This window comes from Anser brachyrhynchus (assembly GCF_964034855.1).
Source record: "Anser brachyrhynchus genome assembly, chromosome: W".
Lineage (NCBI taxonomy): Eukaryota > Metazoa > Chordata > Aves > Anseriformes > Anatidae > Anser > Anser brachyrhynchus.
In genome coordinates, this window is record NC_137704.1 from 23,018,398 (window position 1) to 23,039,133 (window position 20,736).

Here is a 20,736-nt window from a genome sequence, read left to right on the forward strand (position 1 = left end):
CAAATCAAATTGTACATATATAGTATAGAGGAGCGTCGAGTAGGTTGTGAACCTGTAGTACTCAGCCAATGAGGAAACAGGAGAGAAATCAGGTGTCAGGTAACATGGAATAAAAGGATATGATAAACTTTTACTGTGTGCTCCTGCTTGCAGGACGCCCGCCCTTGCAATCGCAAATAAAATAACTTCACAGAAGATCCTGTCTGAAGAAAATTATCTGAGATTTTTCTCACAATTTGGGGGCTTGTCCGGGATCTTGTCGCCTACCGAAGAGTTCTTGCCACCACAGACAGGAAGGTGCACCCTCTGATTTCAGCAGTCCCATTGGGGGTGGTGGGTACGGCCAGCAAAGGACTGAGACTGTTAATCTGAAGACAGGCTCTGCGAAGCACTGGGGAGAAGGGAGGCCACCACAGACACACGGATTACTGCTGATAACCTGGACCGGGAAGCCGTGCATGGACCGAGGTAAAGGAAAATTTACCATATATCGCCTTGGGTTGAGTTCGGGGAGACTTGTGTAGATTGTGAATGAGATGCACTTATAGTGCGAAGCAAGTGTGGAGTTCCAATCTGCGGTTCTGTAGTCCCACAAGGGGTGTGGCCGGAGACGGATGAAGCAAAAGAGAGACGAGCGAAAGAGAGTCTCGGGGGTTTGGGCCCTTAGGTGTACGGTACCCCGAGCACGGTGAAGTGAGGTGCTCGGCAGTACACCCCACCTCTGTCCTAATCCTAGGTGAAGGCGTGTGGTACCCTGTGGGTGGTCAAGTCCACAGCATCACGTCAGGAAGGGATGGGGATTAAGGGTTCCAAGAGTCAGCAGGGTGGGGGTGGAGACCCTGGGACTGTGCCTAAAGATAGTCCTTTGGGGAGAATGATAAGGATTTGGACAAACAACCCAAAAACTAGGGAAAAAGATTTAAAAAAAATGGATATTGTGTAATTGCCTGGCCTAAAAAGCCAATAAAAAGAACTTCAGTATTTTGGCCAAAATATGGGTCTGATGAAAATTCAAGGCTTTGAATTGTAAATATGTAAACAATAAGACTCCTTTTTCAGAGGAGGAATCAAGTTATGCTCCCTATAATCCTAATATTGCACCGGAAGCAGCAGCAGCTGCTCCAGGAGGAGAGACAGGGACTGCAATTGAAGCTGTCCCTGGAGAAGGAACACACTCTAGGCTCTGGTAAAAATTAGAACAATGTAGAAGAGAGACTGAGTTTTGCCTTCCCTGATACTAATAGTACTAACACTGTGTATCCTCTTAGGTGAACTCCCCCCACTCCTTACCAGCAGAGAGGTTAGGAGCTTTAGCTTAAACTTAAGGTTTTTTGTTGTTTTTTTTTTTTTTAAGAAACAAAGTCTTTAATTGAGGACCCTATAGAACTAGCAGAACAGTCAAATCTGTTTCTAAGGCCTAATGTGTATTCCAGGGGGATGGGGAATGTCAATCTTGAGAATGTTATTCACTGGAGAAGAATCTTTAGGAGGGGAACGGCGGGCAAGCAAAACTACCTGTGTTGCAGCCTAAATCCTAGCAGGGACAGGCTTTGAGAAGATGTTTTAAGTGTGGCCAGGCCGGCCACTTCAAATAGGAATATCCGGAGCGGAAGAAGGAGGAGAGATGGCTGTTATAAATTCAGAATAGGGGAGTCAGGGCTTCTCAGAAAGCTAGTTCCCTGATAAATGAAACAGTGTACCTCAAGGGCTCCTCAAGTGTACCTCAGTGGGGAATCACACTACAATTATCGTTACAAGCAAAACAGACTTAGCATAGGAAGATTAATGAAATTTATTACCTATTGCTGACGGGCTGGAGCAGTGAGAAACAGAGAAACAAGCTGGGGGCACCTTCCCCCATCCACTCTCTTCCACCTCTTCCCTGCTCTGGGTGGTGGGGGGGGGGGGGGGGGGGGGGGGGCGGGAGTGGGGGCTGCTGTCAGTCTGTGGTGCTTCGTTTCCACTGCTCCTTCACGGTCACTCTCCCCCCTGTTTTGGTGTGGGGTGCCGACCTTCCTGGGCTGTTCCTGAATGGGCTGCAGCGTGGAGATGTGCTCTGCTGTGGTACACCGTAGGCTGTGGGGGTCTGCCTTCCCCACCAGGGGCCTCTCTGTGGGCCACGGGGGGGCTTCGGCTCCGGCACCTGGAGCACCTCTGCACTGCACTCCCCCTCCTCTGCACTGACCTTGGTGTCTGCAGGGAGGTTTCTCACTCCTCACTCTCCCAGCTGCTGTTGTGCAGCAGTTTTTTTCCTTTTCTTGGGTGTGCTCTCACAGAGGCACAAACTGCATTGCTCGGGGCTTGGCTCTGGGCAGCGGTGGGCCCCTTTGGGGCCGGCTGAAACTGGCCCTTATCTAACATGGAGCAGCTGCTGGATTCTTCTCACAGGGGCTGCCACCGCAGCACTCTCTGCTACCAGAACCTTGCCATGTGAACCCAATACACTGGGGCAGCTAGGTCATTACTGGCCTGTAAAGTATCAGGGCTTAAATTCACTAATGAAACCCTAAATGTGATGGGGGGTAGAAGGGGCTGGGATAACAGTGCCACTTTTTGGGGGGATACCAAGCTGAGACTAGGGGATAAAATGATCTCTGGGCAATTATTGTATGTACCCAAGGCAGGGACTAACTTGTTGGGAAGGGATTTGATGATGAAATTGGGCATTCAAATAGTAAATTGTTAGACTGGAATAACAGTATTATTAACGAGGCATTCTCAGACCCTGAGAGCAAAGATATATTCACCTCTGACTGGAAAGACTCTGAAGTGGGGGCGGAAGCAACAATACAGATGGACAGTTTTACCTCAGGGGTTTACAGGGCCACCAATTTATTTGGGCAAGTTCTAGAACAGATTTTGGAGCAATTCCAACCTCCAGAGGAGGTGTTACTGTTACAAAATGTGGATGATCGTTTATTGTCAGCACAGGAGAAAACAGTTGTGAAGGAAGCCACTAACAAGCTATTCGACTTTCTGGGAAAGCAGGGCTTGAAAGGACTGGAAAATAAATTAAAACTTGTAGAAAGAGAAGTCAAGTATTTAGGGCATCTAGTGTCTGAGGGGGGATGAAGAATAAATCCAGAGGGGATTCAGGGAATTGTTGAGCTACCCCTACCCAAAACTAAAAAGAAGTAAAAGTTTTAAGAGAGAGAGGTTTTTAAGGAATGAGGAGTCACAAAGTCCAAAGGAAAACAGATCTTCCCTGAGGGAAGAGAAATGCTGAATAAAGTGCTAATGAGGCAAATATTAACTGTTTTACATCAAGAGGGTCATTGGGGAATTCAAGCAACGTGTGACACTGTGCTATGGAAATATGTATGTGTAGGAATACATATATACTCTGGCTGAACAAGTATGCAGGAGTTGTGTAGTATGTCAAAAGGTAAATAGGAAAATTATCTGCAGTCAGCCCAAAGGGGGGTGAGAACCAGGAATTCAACGCTTCCAAAGTGTACAGGTGGATTTTACAGAACTCCTCAGAGTAGGTAGATGTAAATACTTATTAGTCTTGGTCGATCATTTGTCAGGGTGGGTGGAAGCTTTCCCTTCAGTACCTGCTACTGCGAACATAGTAAGTAAAGTAATTCTAGAACAAATAACTCCCAGGTATGGAATTGTTGAAAATATTGACTCTGATCAAGGAAATCACTTTGTCAGAAATATTGCAAGGGCTAATGTGGACTCTAGGAATTAAGTGGAAATTTCACACTCCTTGGCATCCTTCCTCTTCTGGAAGGGTGGAGAGGATCAGACAGTAAGCAGCAATTGACTAAGTTCTGGACACTCAGCTTCCCCAAACGAAGTGCTTACCTTTGGCACTTCTCCGAATTCAAACTGCACCAAGAAAAGATGTGGGAGTTTCACCATATGAAATATTATTTGGATTGCTGTACATGGACAAAGGGAATGGATTATCTCAGTTTGAGACAAAAGACGCATTTCTTAAGAACTATATACTGAGGCTGTCGTCCTCTTTGTCCTCTCTCAGGACCTGTGGATCATTAGCTCAAACCCCACCCTTGGAAGCCCTGATCTATCTATTCCGAGCAGGAGATTGTGTTTTGATGCGAACATGGAGAGAATCAAAGCTGCAACCTCAGTGGGACGGATTCTTCCAGGTGCTCCTGACTACTGAGATGACAGTAAGAACGGCTGAGAAAGGGTGGACTCATTCCTGGGTAAAAGCATCAGCTAACCCCGATACCTGAGAGACTGCATTAACAAAGACTTTTAAGGTTAAAACTGTTGAAATTATCTATTGTAAACCTTTAACTTCTCCTTAGAGGAATTCTTAATGAATTAATGAGTAAAAGGGATTGAATTACACAGAACTGGAGTGTTTCCAGGGAACACTCCCTGGAAGTGGGAGAAAGGGGGGTATTTAATCCCCACCAGAAGAATCCTTATTAGTTTGTGTACGAACACTGTACAAGGTACAAACAGATCTCAGCTTTAATATAAAAATCCAACCCCGAAATAAATTCAGGGATAATATGAGCTCCATATGAATATCTGTAGGAGTTGAAAACAAAATGACTAAAACACTTGCTAAGTATAGCACAGCAACTCATTATGCAATTACATGGTTAGTCTATTGAGCCATAGTTGCAAAGCAAAGAAGAAAGGTACTATTTGTAAACCATTAAGATGGGAGATGCTTTTAGTATCTCCACCTCTAGGAGCTTATAGTCTGGATAAGGTATTCAAGCAGGAAAATTGCATATGCAGATAAGGTGCTGTCAACTGTGGAGCACTAGATAAAGCCCATGGCTTCACAACAGGCAACTATATGAAAAAAAGGTTGACTATCAGTAATTTGGGTCCTGTGATCTCTTCTCAATTCACACAACAGCAGCTCAGAAACCCTCTCAAGGTAGCCAGTGACCAGCTAATCCCATCTGCCTAGAATTAAAAAACCTAACATTACCGAACAAGCAGGTAGCAAAGCAGTTTGCAAGTATAAACTCAGTGTTTTAGTGTCTTGTTTGAGAGATTAAGTACTAAAAGAATGGTTACTCATTTTTTGTAGTGGTATACGTTAGAAAAAAGCTGAAGTCACTTTTCAATTTCATATCTGGTATTAAAGACTACACTGCCATAAGACAACTTAGATAAAGCACAGATGGTGCTGATTAGAAGTACAAAACTACTTGTTTGAGCAATGCTATGTTACTTGTTTAACTGAAAACTTGGTCTCCTCCAGTAACTATCACATGGCTTCACATGCCACAGCCTGTGTAACTGCATTGCACACTAAGACCCTCCAAGAGTTTCAGAGATACTTTAAAGGAAAATAAATAACTGCACTGACAACTTAAGAACCAAATCTAGATGGTTCAGAATACACTACATTGCTAATGGGTATGGTGCCAAGCGATCTTCAATTGTTTTAAGAAATCTCCAAAAACGGATGATTCTGCAAATCTTCAATAAAAGACTGTAGTAAAGCTTTATACAACCTAAGTATCAGTAAAAAGAACTATGAAAGCATCAGACCCATGCTTTATCGTAAGTAAGATTTTCAGACAACCACAAGGATTTCAGGATTTGTGAAGTTGTTTATTACTATTCATACATGGAAAAAATCAATATACTTTGGAAGAACACTGAGAAGCTGGGTATAGCACTATCTCTGGGCATGGGTATGCATCATAGACCAAAGCTGCCTGCCTTTTTAAAATACAATTACAGCTGAGGATGCGAAATTACAGTTGCGGACTTGACCCTTGAAAATATGTACCTTCTTGCTGCCCTGATCTTGGAGTGCAGGGAGGAAAGGAATCTGAAGTGTTCCCCCTTTAATCTACCTTCCAAAGTTTTAGAAACTAAAATATGTGTTGTGGTTTAACCCGGCTGGCAGCTAAACACCACACAGCCGTTCGTTCACCCTCCCCCCTCCCTCTCTGGGATGGGGGAGAGAAACGGGAAAGTGAAGCCTGTGAGTTGAGATAAAGACAGTTTATTAAGACAGGAATATAATAATAACAATAATAATAATAATAGTGATAATGATAATAGTATTAATAATAATAATGTGTAAGAAAACAAGTGATGCACAACGCAATTGCTCACCACCCGCTGACCGATGCCCAGCCTATCCCCTAGCAGCCGGCCCCCCACCCCGGCCAGCCACCCCTATATATTGTTTAGCATGACGTCAGATGGTATGGAATACCCCTTTGGCCAGTTTGGGTCAGCTGTCCTGGGTCTGTCCCCTCCCAGCTCCTGCTGCACCCCCAGCCTGCTCGCTGGCAGGACAGAGCGAGAAGCCGAAAAGTCCTTGGCCTGGTGTAAGCACTGCTCTGCAACAATTAAAACATCAGCATGTTATCAGCGCTCTTCTCATCCTAATCCAAAACATAGCACCCTACCAGCTACTAGGAGGGAAAATTAACTCTGTCCTAACTGGAACCAGGACAGATATCCACCCCTTATTTCATACCATTTATGTCATGCTCAGGTTACACTCTTTCCAATACCTTGTAATTAATCACCATTTTCATCTATGATATATAGCAATCATGGTAGTGATGACATACAGTATTATATAATAATTAACATACTACAATTCAACTCATGGGCTATTCTCACCCAGTATCAAATCCCCTTGAGGTACACACCGGACCTCCCCATTCTTTTGCATTACCCACCAAGTGCATCCAGGTCCCTGAGCAAAAGCAATCCCACGAATGGGTTTGCCTTTTCCTGAGGCAGGAGTAGCCCAGACTGTTTTACCCAGCATGTTTCTTACGTGCACTACAGGAACTTTATCCCCTTCTACAGTGCGTAACAGGTTTGATTGGGCAGGTCCAGCTCGGTTGGCAGATCCCCTGGTATTGACTAACCAGGTGGCCTTTGCCAAATGTGTATCCCAATTTTTGAATGTCCCAGCACCCATTGCCTTCAGTGTAGTCTTTAACAGTCCATTGTATCGTTCAACTTTTCCAGAGGCTGGTGCATGATAGGGGATGTGATACACCCACTCAATACCATGTTCCTTGGCCCAAGTGTCTATAAGGTTGTTTCGGAAATGAGTCCCGTTGTCTGACTCAATTCTCTCTGGGGTGCCATGTCGCCATAGGACTTGCTTTTCTAGGCCCAGGATAGTGTTCCGGGCGGTGGCATGGGGCACAGGATATGTTTCCAGCCATGCGGTGGTTGCTTCCACCATTGTAAGTACGTGGCGCTTGCCGTTGCGGGTTTGAGGGAGTGTGATGTAAGCAATCTGCCAGGCCTCTCCATATTTATATTTTAGCCATCGTCCTCCATACCAAAGAGGTTTTGACCGTTTGGCTTGCTTGATTGCAGCACATGTTTCACAGTCATGAATAACCTGTGCTATAGTGTCCATGGTCAGGTCCACCCCTCGATCACGAGCCCATCTGTATGTTGCATCTCTACCTTGATGGCCTGAGGTGTCATGGGCCCATCGGGCTATAAATAATTCACCTTTATGTTGCCAGTCCAGGTCCACCTGAGCCACTTCAATCTTAGCAGCCTGATCCACCTGCTGGTTGTTTTGATGTTCTTCAGTAGCCCGATTCTTGGGCACGTGAGCATCTACATGGCGTACCTTTACAACCAGGTTCTCTACCCGGGCAGCAATATCTTGCCACAATGCCGCAGCCCAGATGGGCTTGCCCCTGCGCTGCCAGTTGTTCTGCTTCCATTGCTGTAACCACCCCCACAGGGCATTTGCTACCATCCATGAATCAGTATAGAGATAGAGAACTGGCCACTTTTCTCGTTCAGCAATATCTAAAGCCAGCTGAATGGCTTTCACTTCTGCAAACTGACTCGATTCACCTTCTCCCTCAGCAGCTTCTGCAACTCGTCGTGTAGGACTCCATACAGCAGCTTTCCATCTCCGATGCTTTCCCACAATACGACAGGACCCGTCAGTGAACAAGGCATATTTCTTCTCATTTTCCGGTAGCTTGTTGTACAGGGGGGCTTCTTCAGCACGAACCACCTCCTCCTCTGATGATATCCCAAAGTATTTGCCTTCTGGCCAGTCCATAATCACCTCCAAGATTCCTGGACGACTGGGGTTTCCTATTCGAGCCCGCTGAGTAATCAGTGCAACCCACTTGCTCCATGTAGCATCAGTTGCATGATGTGTAGAGGGGACCCTTCCTTTGAACATCCAGCCTAGTACCGGCAGTCGGGGTGCCAGGAGGAACTGCGCTTCAGTACCGACCACTTCCGAAGCAGATCGAACTCCTTCATATGCTGCCAATGTCTCCTTTTCAGTTGGAGTATAGCGGGCCTCAGATCCTCTGTATCCCCGACTCCAAAACCCCAGGGGTCGACCTCGAGTTTCCCCAGGTTCTTTCTGCCAGAGGCTCCACGTGGGACCATTCTCTCCGGCTGCGGTGTAGAGCACATTCTTTACATCTGGTCCTGTTCGGACTGGCCCGAGGGCTACTGCATGAACTATTTCCTGCTTAATTTGTTCAAAGGCTTGTCGTTGCGCAGGGCCCCATTCAAAAGCATTCTTCTTACGGGTTACTTGGTAGAGCGGGTTTACAATCAGACTGTAATTTGGAATATGCATTCTCCAAAACCCCACGACACCTAGGAAAGTTTGTGTTTCTTTTTTGCTAGTTGGTGGAGACATAGCTGTTATTTTGTTGATCACATCCATTGGGATTTGACGACGTCCATCTTGCCATTTAATTCCTAAAAACTGGATCTCTCGTGCAGGTCCTTTAACTTTATTCTGTTTTATGGCAAAACCAGCCTTCAGAAGGATTTGGACTATTTTCTTCCCTTTCTCAAAAACTTCTTCTGCAGTGTCACCCCACACAATGATGTCATCGATGTACTGCAGGTGTTCAGGAGCTTCCCCCTGCTCCAGCGCAGACTGGATCAGTCCATGGCAAATGGTAGGGCTGTGTTTCCACCCCTGGGGCAGCCGATTCCAACTATATTGGACTCCCCTCCAAGTGAAAGCAAACTGTGGCCTGCACCGTGCTGCTAGAGGGATGGAGAAAAATGCATTAGCGATATCAATTGTGGCATACCACTTGGCTGCTTTTGATTCCAGTTCATACTGGAGTTCTAGCATGTCCGGCACTGCAGCACTCAGTGGTGGCGTGACTTCGTTCAGGCCACGATAGTCCACTGTTAGTCTCCACTCACCATTAGACTTTCGCACTGGCCATAGGGGACTATTAAAAGGTGAATGAGTCTTGCTGATCACTCCTTGGCTCTCCAGTTGACGAATTACCTTATGGATGGGACTCAGGGAGTCTCGGTTGGTGCGATATTGCCGCCGGTGCACAGTTGTGGTAGCGATCGGCACTTGCTGTTCTTCAACCCTCAGCAACCCCACAACAGAAGGGTCCTCTGAGAGACCAGGCAAGGTAGACAACTGTTTAATGTCCTCTGTCTCCAAGGCAGCTATGCCAAAAGCCCAGCGGAACCCTTTTGGGTCCTTGAAATATCCTCTTCTAAGATAGTCTATGCCAAGGATGCACGGAGCATCCGGGCCAGTCACAATACGGTGCTTTTGCCACTCATTACCGGTTAGACTCACTTCAGCCTCCAATACAGTTAACTGCTGGGATCCCCCCGTCACACCATAAATACAGATGGGCTCTGGCCCTTTATAGCTTGATGGCATTAGAGTACATTGTGCACCGGTGTCTACCAAAGTCTTATACTTCTGTGCGTCTGACGTGCCAGGCCATCGAATCCACACAGTCCAATAAACTCGATTGTCCCTTTCCTCCCCCTGGCTGGAGGCAGGGCCCCTCTAGTCCTGGTCAGAATCTTCGTTTCTGTGTCTAAAGGACTGCCTGCTGGAAGTTGGAGCAGCAAACTTTTCAGAGAACCCCTTTTTCCCGATTGTTTTCTTTTGCAACTCACGTACCCGTGCCTCTAGGGTCGCAGTAGATTTTTCATCCCATTTTCTCATGTCCTCTCCATGGTCACGTAGGTAAAACCACAGGGTGGCGCGGTGTGTGTGCCCACCATATTGTCTTCCTTGCATAGATGAACGTTTACCCCTAATAGCTGAGACACTGGTTTGTACAGTTGGGGAGGAAAATAATCTCTCTTCAAGTTGGTGGATCTTTTCAGAAAGTTTCTCCAAAGCATTCTCTTTTAGCTGGTGGACACTGGTTCGTTCAGGTGGAGGGGAAGATAATCTTTCTTCAAGTTGGTGGATCTTTTCAGAAAGTTTCTCCACAGCCGAGACACAGGCCTGTAGGGAAGAGGAGAGATTTCCTTCGTACTGCCGGAGTATTTTAGTCACTTCATTCACTGTGGGATTCTCCTCCGCTTTCCAGGCTAGTATTGCCAATGAGCTGGCATATGATGATGGTGCACTCCGTACAAACTTCCGCCACATGGGTCGTGTACACCGGACTTCATCTGGATCTGCGGATGTTTGTGCGTCGTCTAGGTCCTTATAAATTACTTCCCGTATGGCTAATTCCCTCAGGTACTGGATTCCCTTCTCCATGGTGGTCCATTTGCCTGGTAGACATACAAGTTCTTCCTTGAAGGGATACCTTTCCTGCACAGCTGACAGGAGACGCCTCCAGAGGCTGCGAGATCGTGCTCCATCTCCAATTGCTTTGTCAATGCATGCGTCCCTAGCAAGGGATCCCAGCCGCCTGGCTTCCCTGCCCTCTAATTCCACATAATTGGCTCCCGTGTCCCAGCACCGGAGCAGCCAGGTGACAAGCTGCTCACCTATACAGCGACCAAAATCTTTTCGCACATCTCGTAGCTCACGCTGGTATAGAGTCCGGGTAGTTACTGTTGATTTTTCGACATCCCCATCCTCATCTTCAGTCTCCTGCACCTTTGATGGCCCAGCCTCGTCTTCACTACGCCCAGACTTAGCAGAAGACTGTCTGCGTTTTAAACGACCTGAGCCTCTATACCATTTTTTCACCTTGTCTACAGGGGCAACTTGCACTGCTACAGCTCGTTTCTCTGACCCAGCCACAGGGTCTGCCACAGGGGTTGGAATACCCTCTGCGGGGTCAACTTGCACTGCTACAGCTCGTTTCTCTGACCCAGCCACAGGAGCTGGAGCGGCTGCAGGAGCTGGAGCTGGAGCGGCTGCAGGGTCTGTCGCTAGGTTGCTAGTAGCATCAATTGCAGCTCGATAGGCACAAGCCAGACCCCAGCACGCTACAGTGATTTGTGTCTCTTTGGAACTGCCAGAGTCATGACACCTTTTTTTCAAGCATTCTGCCAGCTTTTTAGGATTTTGCAGTTGTTCGGTGGTGAATGTCCAAAACACTGGAGGTGACCACTGCTCTAGAAACCTGCCCATATCCTCCCACACTCCCTGCCACTCGCAACTATCCCGCCTCAAGACAGATCTCCGGATGAGATTCCTAAGTAGTTGTTTAACCCTCAACAAAACCTGAAGCGCATTCAGGAGACATAACAACAAGAGCAGGCTGGTCTGAGTATCCCAAGGATATTCAACATCTCGGAGAACCACCGTAACTAGCTCGGGGGATAAGAGGGTGGTGGTGAAGGAGAAAGGGAGAGTGAACAGGTAGGGAAACATGTCTTCCCCTGTCCCCTTCACAGATTGGCTCCCTGACGAAAACAGGCAATAGGTGCAATTGCTAATAGTTTCCGAGATATGGGTTCCAAAGTATAGAGTCGACGTCAGTGCTGAGTACAAATACCAGGTTAAAGTCATGACCAGATATTTCATCATTTCATAAGCCATTGCTACACCGCACAGTACCATAACAATCTTAAACCAGGGCCCGGAAAGGATGAACAGTGCAACAGGGAGCACATACAGAAAGTAACGCACCATAAAACTCAATTTGGAATACAGGTACAGGAGACTGGAGATTAAGGCAATCCACATCGTGACTAGCAACTATTAAGCAGGTCCAATACTTATACCAATTTTAGTTTAACACACTCTGGTCAAATCTGTCGATATCTCAACCCTTCGAGCCCCACGTTGGGCGCCAAAAGGACTGTTGTGGTTTAACCCGGCTGGCAGCTAAACACCACACAGCCGTTCGCTCACCCTCCCCCCTCCCTCTCTGGGATGGGGGAGAGAAACGGGAAAGTGAAGCCTGTGGGCTGAGATAAAGACAGTTTATTAAGACAGGAAAATAATAATAACAATAATAATAATAATAGTGATAATGATAATAGTATTAACAATAATAATGTGTAAGAAAACAAGTGATGCACAACGCAATTGCTCACCACCCGCTGACCGATGCCCAGCCTATCCCCGAGCAGCCGCCCCCCCCCACCCCGGCCAGCCACCCCTATATATTGTTTAGCATGACGTCAGATGGTATGGAATACCCCTTTGGCCAGTTTGGGTCAGCTGTCCTGGGTCTGTCCCCTCCCAGCTCCTGCTGCACCCCCAGCCTGCTCGCTGGCAGGACAGAGCGAGAAGCCGAAAAGTCCTTGGCCTGGTGTAAACACTGCTCTGCAACAATTAAAACATCAGCATGTTATCAGCGCTCTTCTCATCCTAATCCAAAACATAGCACCCTACCAGCTACTAGGAGGGAAAATTAACTCTGTCCTAACTGGAACCAGGACAATATGGTTGGGCATAAAATGGCTCTTACTCCTGTAGCAAGCTAAACAAACAGAAGTCTTCGGCAAAGAAGCATGCCCTTCTCTACTCTCCTCCAAAGCCAGACTGTCACAACAGTTGCAACTGAAAAATCTTCATAGAGAGAGTACAAAGCCTTAAGGATCACAGCCTTAAAAAAAAAAATCTGGCAGAGTACTAAAGAAATTATAAATAGACTCCATAGCTATCACTCCCTGCACTTCTAATTCCCCAAATTGGATAGATACATATTCTTCCAAATGATGTAAAAAAATAAAAATAAAAAAATACGTAGTGCATCAAAGCCAAGTGAAGCTAGAAACAGATTCAGGAATCTGCATTCAGAACAAGTATCACCTCTGCTTCCAACTTTATACCAAATACATGGTAAAGCTCTTTTGAAGGAAAATGGCCTCACAACAAACCCTTCAAGTTGGAGGTCCACACTTCCATAAGCAATATGTGCCTTCACACACTGATGTAGACCCTTCTAATTAATATTTTCCTCCTCCCTTGTTCAGCCCTTCATGTTCTCTGTATTTGAGTTGCATTTTCTATAGTGAGAACAATGGGTTCAGAGGGACTTGCCAACATAACAGAACATGGATGTGTTGCCTCATTGACAGATGAATTCAGAAAGTTTCTTCCATGTCATGATCACTTATAACAGTCTGCTAAGGTAAGAAAGCTTTTGACATTCTTCTTCAACCAGAAAACTATTTTGAACTAGAAAATGACAAATACAAGTACAAGACAACACAAAAATGAATAGCACATTACCAAGATACATTTAATCAAGGTGAGATGCTCTCTTCTCCTACCAACTTACCCACACACTCAGCATTACACACTTTTATGCTTTAGATGATCTCAACTCTTACAAATAAAAATGGAATAAAAATAAAGTTCCCTTGGTTAGAATGATATGTGGCCTAGATTTAGGGCGTAGGGGGTTCGTTTCCTCATTAACACTAAGCAACAGAACACATCCTGATAAATCACAGGAAGTACTACTGAACATTTGACAGTAAAGTAAGCAAGTCCATGTTTCTTTCTCAATTTATGAGAGAGAATCTAGTTGACTGTCTCAGATAAGCTGTTAGAAGTCCCTCCAGCAAAAACTTCAACCACGATTTCCTGAAAACTCTTGGGATAAAAAACATGCTATGCAACTCTAACATTGTTCCTATATACACAGTTCAGTTTTCTCTTTCAGTTTCTCCGTAAAGTAAGGCTAACGAGCAACAGTGAAAAAAGCAACTACTTTCTGTATTCTCTTCTGCCACTATTAGCTTTCAATGCATCTTTCAGATATGGAACACTCCTCCAACCTCAATACTTGCATACCTACAACAGTTATGTGACTTCAAGTATCTGCCTCCCTTTTTAGGTTTACAAAGATTTCCCTTTGTGACAAGCACAGTATCACCTCAGGTCTCATGATTGTGGCACTACAGAGTAACTACAAACAGGTCAGCAGAACACAGGACAGTGCCCCACTGAGCTCTGCTGCAGAGAAAGTAGTAGCACATATATAAAAGATGGAGAACTCTACAGGAGACCAGCAGAACACCCACAACATTTTCAAGTTTCAGCCTTTACGCACAAGATAGAGAAGCTGCCCTGGTCCCCATTTCCTCCAGAGGAATTTCAGTGGAGACATGGAAAATCAATTTCTTGAATATGACTTTCCCAATCATTTTCTCAAAGTAAATAGCTACAACAAGAAATAAGAGCGGTTTAATAGAGAGGTAAAACCTTACCGTGTCTGAACTTCCTTCCAGCAATATGTTGATAGCTCTGTTCACATCCCCATTACAGTCATGTAATGCCACTATGCACTCATCCTGGTTTTTCCCCGTCACTTCCATAAGCTGGCAGTAAAAGTCACACATTAAAATATCCAAAGTATCATCATAAAGTAAGAGTTAATACCACCACAGATTCTAAGCAAGTATGCAGCTACTGTGTCAGAGCAATCTAAAATCCTAAATAAAGGTATCTACATTTCACAGATCTGCTTAGGGTTCAGGTAAGAGGCAGGATGAAACACAAGTTTAAATAGTAATCAAGAAAGCACCCTCTTGCACTTTTTTCCTTGATGCTTGCAAGCAAATGCTGTCACCCCATAGATACCTGTGTATGAGGGTAAAGACACCAGAAATCAGGACAGCTCCATTATCTCCCCCCTTTATCTCACTGTGTGAGTACAGCCATAAACTGTGGTGGAAAACAAATCCACCTGGAAAAACATCCAGACTGAGAAAAAGGTTAACTTCTCCAGTCAGCTCGGCTCCTTCAATCCGTTGTAGCATAAGACCACACAAACAGGCTATGTGATGACTGCTTAAGGAGAGCTAGTACTGAGCTATGCTTTATGGGCCTGCAGTACACAACCTGAAGAGTGAGGAATGGATATTAACAACCTGTCATGGGGTATAAAGTACCTCCACACAGGAAAAAAAAACAAGCTAGAAATATATATGCACATGTGAAATATTGTACATTTCCTAAGCAGAATTTAACTCTTATCATTCTTCCAATCAGCAGAGCTAGAGGCACTATTGATCAAGGTCCCTTTACTTCAGGACATACAGGACTTCACTTCCAGTACGGCAACAAAACAAGTTTATAAACAAGAACAAAAAGCAGTTAACAGTGACTGAGAGGTTTTACAAAGGGAAGGAAATTGAGAAATCTGCCCCTCTGCTGCATCAACGCGTTCACAATAACTCTTCTCTCTGAGTACGTTCCTACATTCTACATGAGTTGTGACACACTCAGTAAGATAAAAACACCAATACCCTGAGCAGACCACGTAGCTGAATCCTCAGTACTGCTTGAATTAACAATCTCAGCTCTAACAGCATAATGGAAGCCTGAAAAAATATATATATATATATATATATATCCAAAGCTCAGCATGGTAGAGGAAACGGTGTGAGATTTTGTTTTCACAGTGTAATTCTACCATTTTCATATACGGATTCGGGAGGTCAGATTAAAAAAAAAACAACTACACAACACACACCGCTTCAATTCACCTTTAAGCTTTGATTAGATTTTTACTTTTCCTGAAAAACGGCTGTTTTAGCAAACTCAGTTTACACAGGTGACAAATTTTTCCCCTGTGCATGGACATGCAGGCAAGCTGAATTCACTCTTTATTCTAAAGATCATTAGGACCATACTAGAGATAGAGTCTGCAAGAGACATCAGCACAGATGAATTTTGGCTGAACGGCTCATCTACAAAGGATAATGCACCAGTATGACTACACAGCCAGAGCTATATTACCACACAATGTCTTATAAACAGAATTTTAACAGTGTAATAAAAGCACCTTTTCCTAGTCAAACTTATGTAATTCCAAAAAATATTTCATCCAAATCAGAAACAGCCACTCTAACTCCAAAATGTAAGCCAGCCTAGAGACACCTTAGTGCGGGGCATAAGAAGTTTGTGCCATAAGAAACATACTTGTTTCACTTTATCTTCAAAATCTGCATCGTTCTTATCGTAGATCATCTGAGCGAGGCGAATCTGTTCTGCTGTTGCCTGAAAAAAATGCAAACATCCAATAAAGTTCACAGAAAGTAACAATATTCTTTTTACAAGTATCTCCTGGTGTCACTATCTTCTCCACCGTTTCTCAAAGAGAAACGACACAACAAGCACAGAGGTGCTACAGGGAAGGGATTAACACTTGCTCTTCTATATTCATTTTACATTAAAAAGAAGTTTACTGGAACAGAAACAATTTCAACACTTGGCTTTGATGCTTAAACCACAGTTACGGGCCATTACATAGATAACTATACAATAAAATTAAATTTACTATGGAAGCCTATGTTTTGATATTTTACTCCTACTTTTATTTAGCAACTATCACTCCAAAGTTAGTTTTATCATAAAAAACAGTAACAGTATTTTTCTAAATTAACCCCATCTGCAATGATGCCCACTCACATCACCTTCCGTAACTCTCCCAAGAACGTGACCATAGATTTATGAGCACCTAAAAGACGACAGGATTGCACCTCAGGACTCTGCCTGTGAACAGCTGCACTAATACTCATCTCTGAAAATTAGTAAAGGATCTTGCTATTTATATTTGTGTAGTGGGTTTATGTGGCAAGGTTTTGGTAGCAGGGGGCCATAGGGGTGGCTTCTGTGAAAAGGATCTAGAAGCTGCCCCATGTTTGGTAAGGGCCCCACTGCTGACCAGAGCTGAGCCAATAAGCGATGGTGTTTGCGCCTCTATGAGAGCATATTTAAGAATGGGAAAATTAAAAAAAAAACCTGCTACACAGCAGCTGGGAGAGAGAGAGGAGTGAGGAACAGCCTTGCAGGTGCCAAAGTCAGTGAAGAAGGAGGGGGAGAAGTGCTCCAGGTGCTGGAGCAGAAGTCCCCTGCGGCCTGTGGTGAGGACCATGGTGAAGCAGGCTGTCCCCCTGCAGCCCATGGAGTACCACGGTGGAGCAGGGTTCCACGCTGCAGCCCGTGGAGAGGAGCCCACGCAGGAGCAGGTGACCTGGCAGGAGCTGCTGCCCGTGGGGGATCCAGGTTGGAGCAGTTTGCTCCTGAGGGATGGACCCCGTGGTACGGACCCATATCTGGAGCAGTTCTTGAAGAGCTGCTGCCTGTGGGAAGCCCACGCCGGATCAGTTCAGAAAGGACTGCATCTCGTGGGAGGAATCCCACAGCACAGGGGATGAGAGTGACCAAGAAGGAGCAGGGAAGACAAAGTACTGTAGACTGACCACAACTCCCATTCCCCATGCCCAGGGGAAGGAGGTGGAAGAGTGCAGATGGGGGGAAGGAGTTTTTGGTTTCTTTCCTTTGTTCCTCACTGCTCTAGCCCTTTTCATCATATTTTCTCCCCCCTCCCCTTTGAGAAAAGGGAGGTGAGAGAGCAGCCATGGTGGAACACAGTTGCTGGAACACGGTTGCCCACCCAAGTAAAACCACCACAATTTGGTGCCTCTGTAACATTTCTGGACCACAAAGCTACACTTGCAGCTTCTCCAGAAGTTGTCAGACTAAAAAGGATGGATGCAGTAAAACGTAAGTCCTAATATATTATGGTTGCCCCACACAGAAAGCAACTCAATACCCACTAATGTCTCAGCAGATACAGCTACTCTTCATAGCATGGCATTTTTAGTCCACTTGAACTGGATTCCTATGAAAATGCCAGAGATAACTGTATGTTACATGATCCTGAACGTAATTTGATTTCTGCTCAAATAGAAAAGATGTCTGTCTCTTGCTGGAGAAGGCTGATATTGAAGAGCTAAGACCCAAAATGCGTGTTCATGTGCTGCAAAATATTTCTTCATTAAGAAAGGGACCACTTCATCCACTGAAATTCTTGAGTAAAAGGAGTCATCCCAGGCAGCTGACTGAACCTCACCTTCCAGAGTATCACTTCAGAAAATAATGACATGCTCTGAGCCTCAGGAGTTTGATTCAGCCCCACCCTGCTTTGCTGTTGGAGTTGACCACAAATACAAGCTCTGGAGAAGGTCGCCAAGTGCAAATGCTGAGAAGAGTCTAAAAATTATTCCACCATACACCATCAGCTGTTTATTTGCTGAGAAGTTACTGCAGCTGTCCCCCAGTTCCTTGAGGGAAGTAACATTTGTCACACAGAGAGGCAATGTTCCAAGACAATCAGCATTTGTAACATAGTTAAGCACACCTTGCTATTTCACATTTCCCCAAGTACCATGCTGACAGCTTCCTATGTCAGCTGGTAACACAGATGAGAGATTACCCTGGAGTTCCCAGCTCCAAGCCCTGTGCTACCCAGAGTACTACACCACCACAGCAGCCTCCCAGCCCTGCGCAAAGAAACCCTTGCTTGGTGTCCACTACAAGCTCAGATAACAAAGAGGAAACGTCCACCACATTCAGGACTCATGCCTTACTGCATCCTTTTGCAAAATCTCCTCAGGCCCACAGTAATTTTTGAACTCAAGACATTTCTTTTACAGATATCCAGAAAAATTCAGACAATATAATTTCTGTACAGACATGACCGCATAGTTGACCAGAAACAGGAAGCCATTAAGATTTATTAATGACTTTTTTGAAGTCCACATTAGACAGAAATGCATCAATTTTATAACAATGAGATGTCTGACAGTATCTTCAACTTTCCTGCGTAAGCAGAGAGCTTGGAAATTTGCTAATATCGATGCCAGTGGACTACACTCATACAAAACTGAAGACCCAAAGCAAAACCAAAGCTGTTTTTATTACACCAACACCAAACCATTGTCACAAGAAGTTGTCGCACCCCAGGAACTGGTTGTTCTTTGTTTTTTAAGGCACTATCATCATAATACTTTATTAACCTATAAAATAGTATAAAACATTACTCAACCTTACAAGACACATGATCTCTGCAGTGTTAGGGAAGGTTATTCTCAATTAACAACTTGGAACTCCCAGAAAAGAGAAATGTGCAAAACAAAAAACTAAGTGACAGTAATAGGCCCAGATCTGACAATAAAATGGTGTATTTATTATTCAGACACAATAGAAAATATCTGCAGTGTAATTTCTTACCCAAGGGAACTGAGAGAACTGGCGGAGGAATTGGCCAAGCTGCTTTCCATCATTTTTCAGCAGTCCTGGCTATCAGGGGAGGTCCCAGTCGACTGGCGGCTAGCAAACGTGACGCCCATCTACAAGAAGGGCCGGAGGGTAGACCCGAGGAACTATAGGCCTGTTAGTTTGACTTCAGTGCCAGGGAAGCTCATGGAGCAGATTATCTTGAGTGTCATCACGCGGCACTTACAGGGCAACCAGGCGATCAGGCCCAGTCAGCATGGGTTTATGAAAGGCAGGTCCTGCTTGACGAACCTGATCTCCTTCTATGACCAAGTGACACGCTTAGTGGATGAGGGAAGGGCTGTGGATGTGGTCTACCTTGACTTAAGTAAGGCTTTTGACACCATTTCCCACAGCATTCTCCTCAAGAAACTGGCTGCTCATGGCTTGGACTGGTGTACGCTTTGTTGGGTTAAAAACTGGCTGGGTAGCCGGGCCCAAAGAGTTGTGGTGAATGGAGTCAAATCCAGTTGGAGGCCGGTCACTGGTGGAGTCCCCCAGGGCTCAGTGCTGGGGCCGGTCCTCTTTAATATCTTTATCGATGATCTGGATGAGGGGATCGAGTGCACCCTCAGTAAGTTTGCAGATGACACCAAGCTAAGTGCGTGTGTCGATCTGCTCGAGGGCAGGAAGGCTCTGCAGGAGGATCTGGATAGGCTGGACCGATGGGCTGAGGTCAACTGTATGAAGTTCAACAAGGCCAAGTGCCGGGTCCTGCACCTGGGGCGTAACAACCCCAAGCAGTGCCACAGGCTGGGAGATGAGTGGCTGGAAAGCTGCCTGGCAGAGAAGGACCTGGGAGTATTGGTTGATAGTCGGCTGAATATGAGCCAGCAGTGTGCTCAGGTGGCCAAGAAGGCCAACAGCATCCTGGCTTGGATAAGAAGCAGTGTGGCCAGCAGGTCTAGGGAAGTGATTGTCCCCCTGTACTAGGCTCTGGTGAGGCCGCACCTCGAGTACTGTGTTCAGTTTTGGGCCCCTCACTACAAGAAGGACATGGAGGCGCTCGAGAGAGTCCAGAGAAGGGCGACCAAGCTGGTGAGGGGTCTGGAGAACAAGGCTTATGAGGAGCGGCTGAGGGAGCTGGGGTTGTTCAGCCTGGAGAAGAGGAGGCTCAGGGGAGACCTCATCGCTCTCTATAGGTACCTTAAAGGAGGCTGTAGCGAGGTGGGGGTTGGTCTATTCTCCCACGTGCCTGGTGACAGGACGAGGGGGAATGGGCTAAAGTTGCACCAGGGGAGGTTTAGGTTGGATGTTAGGAAGAACTTCTTTACTGAAAGGGTTGTTAGGCATTGGAATGGGCTGCCCAGGGAGGTGGTTGAGTCACCATCCCTGGAGGTCTTTAAAAGACATTTAGATGTAGCCCTTAGTGATATGGTTTAGTGGAGGGCTTGTTGGTGTTAGGTCAGAGGTTGGACTAGGTGATCTTGGAGGTCTCTTCCAACCTAGATCATTCTGTGATCCTTAAATAACTGAAATTATGATCACTGTGATATGACAATGAAATCTCCACTTGGGAAAGCAACATTCGTCTAGCTTCA

General features: G+C 45.5%; 1 protein-coding gene across 5 annotated transcripts in view; it reads right to left on the reverse strand.

The window, feature by feature from the left end:
- The window catches only part of LOC308184786 (ubiquitin-associated protein 2-like), a gene marked incomplete at its 3' end in the record, with an annotated part of 101,148 nt that overhangs the window by 43,402 nt on the left and 37,010 nt on the right, over positions 1-20,736 (reverse strand). For all 5 annotated transcript variants that reach the window (XM_080572341.1, XM_080572342.1, XM_080572339.1 and 2 more), the window contains exons 3-4: positions 16,055-16,132; positions 14,338-14,448 (exon numbers count right to left, since the gene is read on the reverse strand). In XM_080572341.1, the coding sequence (XP_080428467.1) occupies positions 14,338-14,448; positions 16,055-16,132 (189 nt within the window). The remainder of the gene's footprint in view (positions 1-14,337; positions 14,449-16,054; positions 16,133-20,736) is intronic.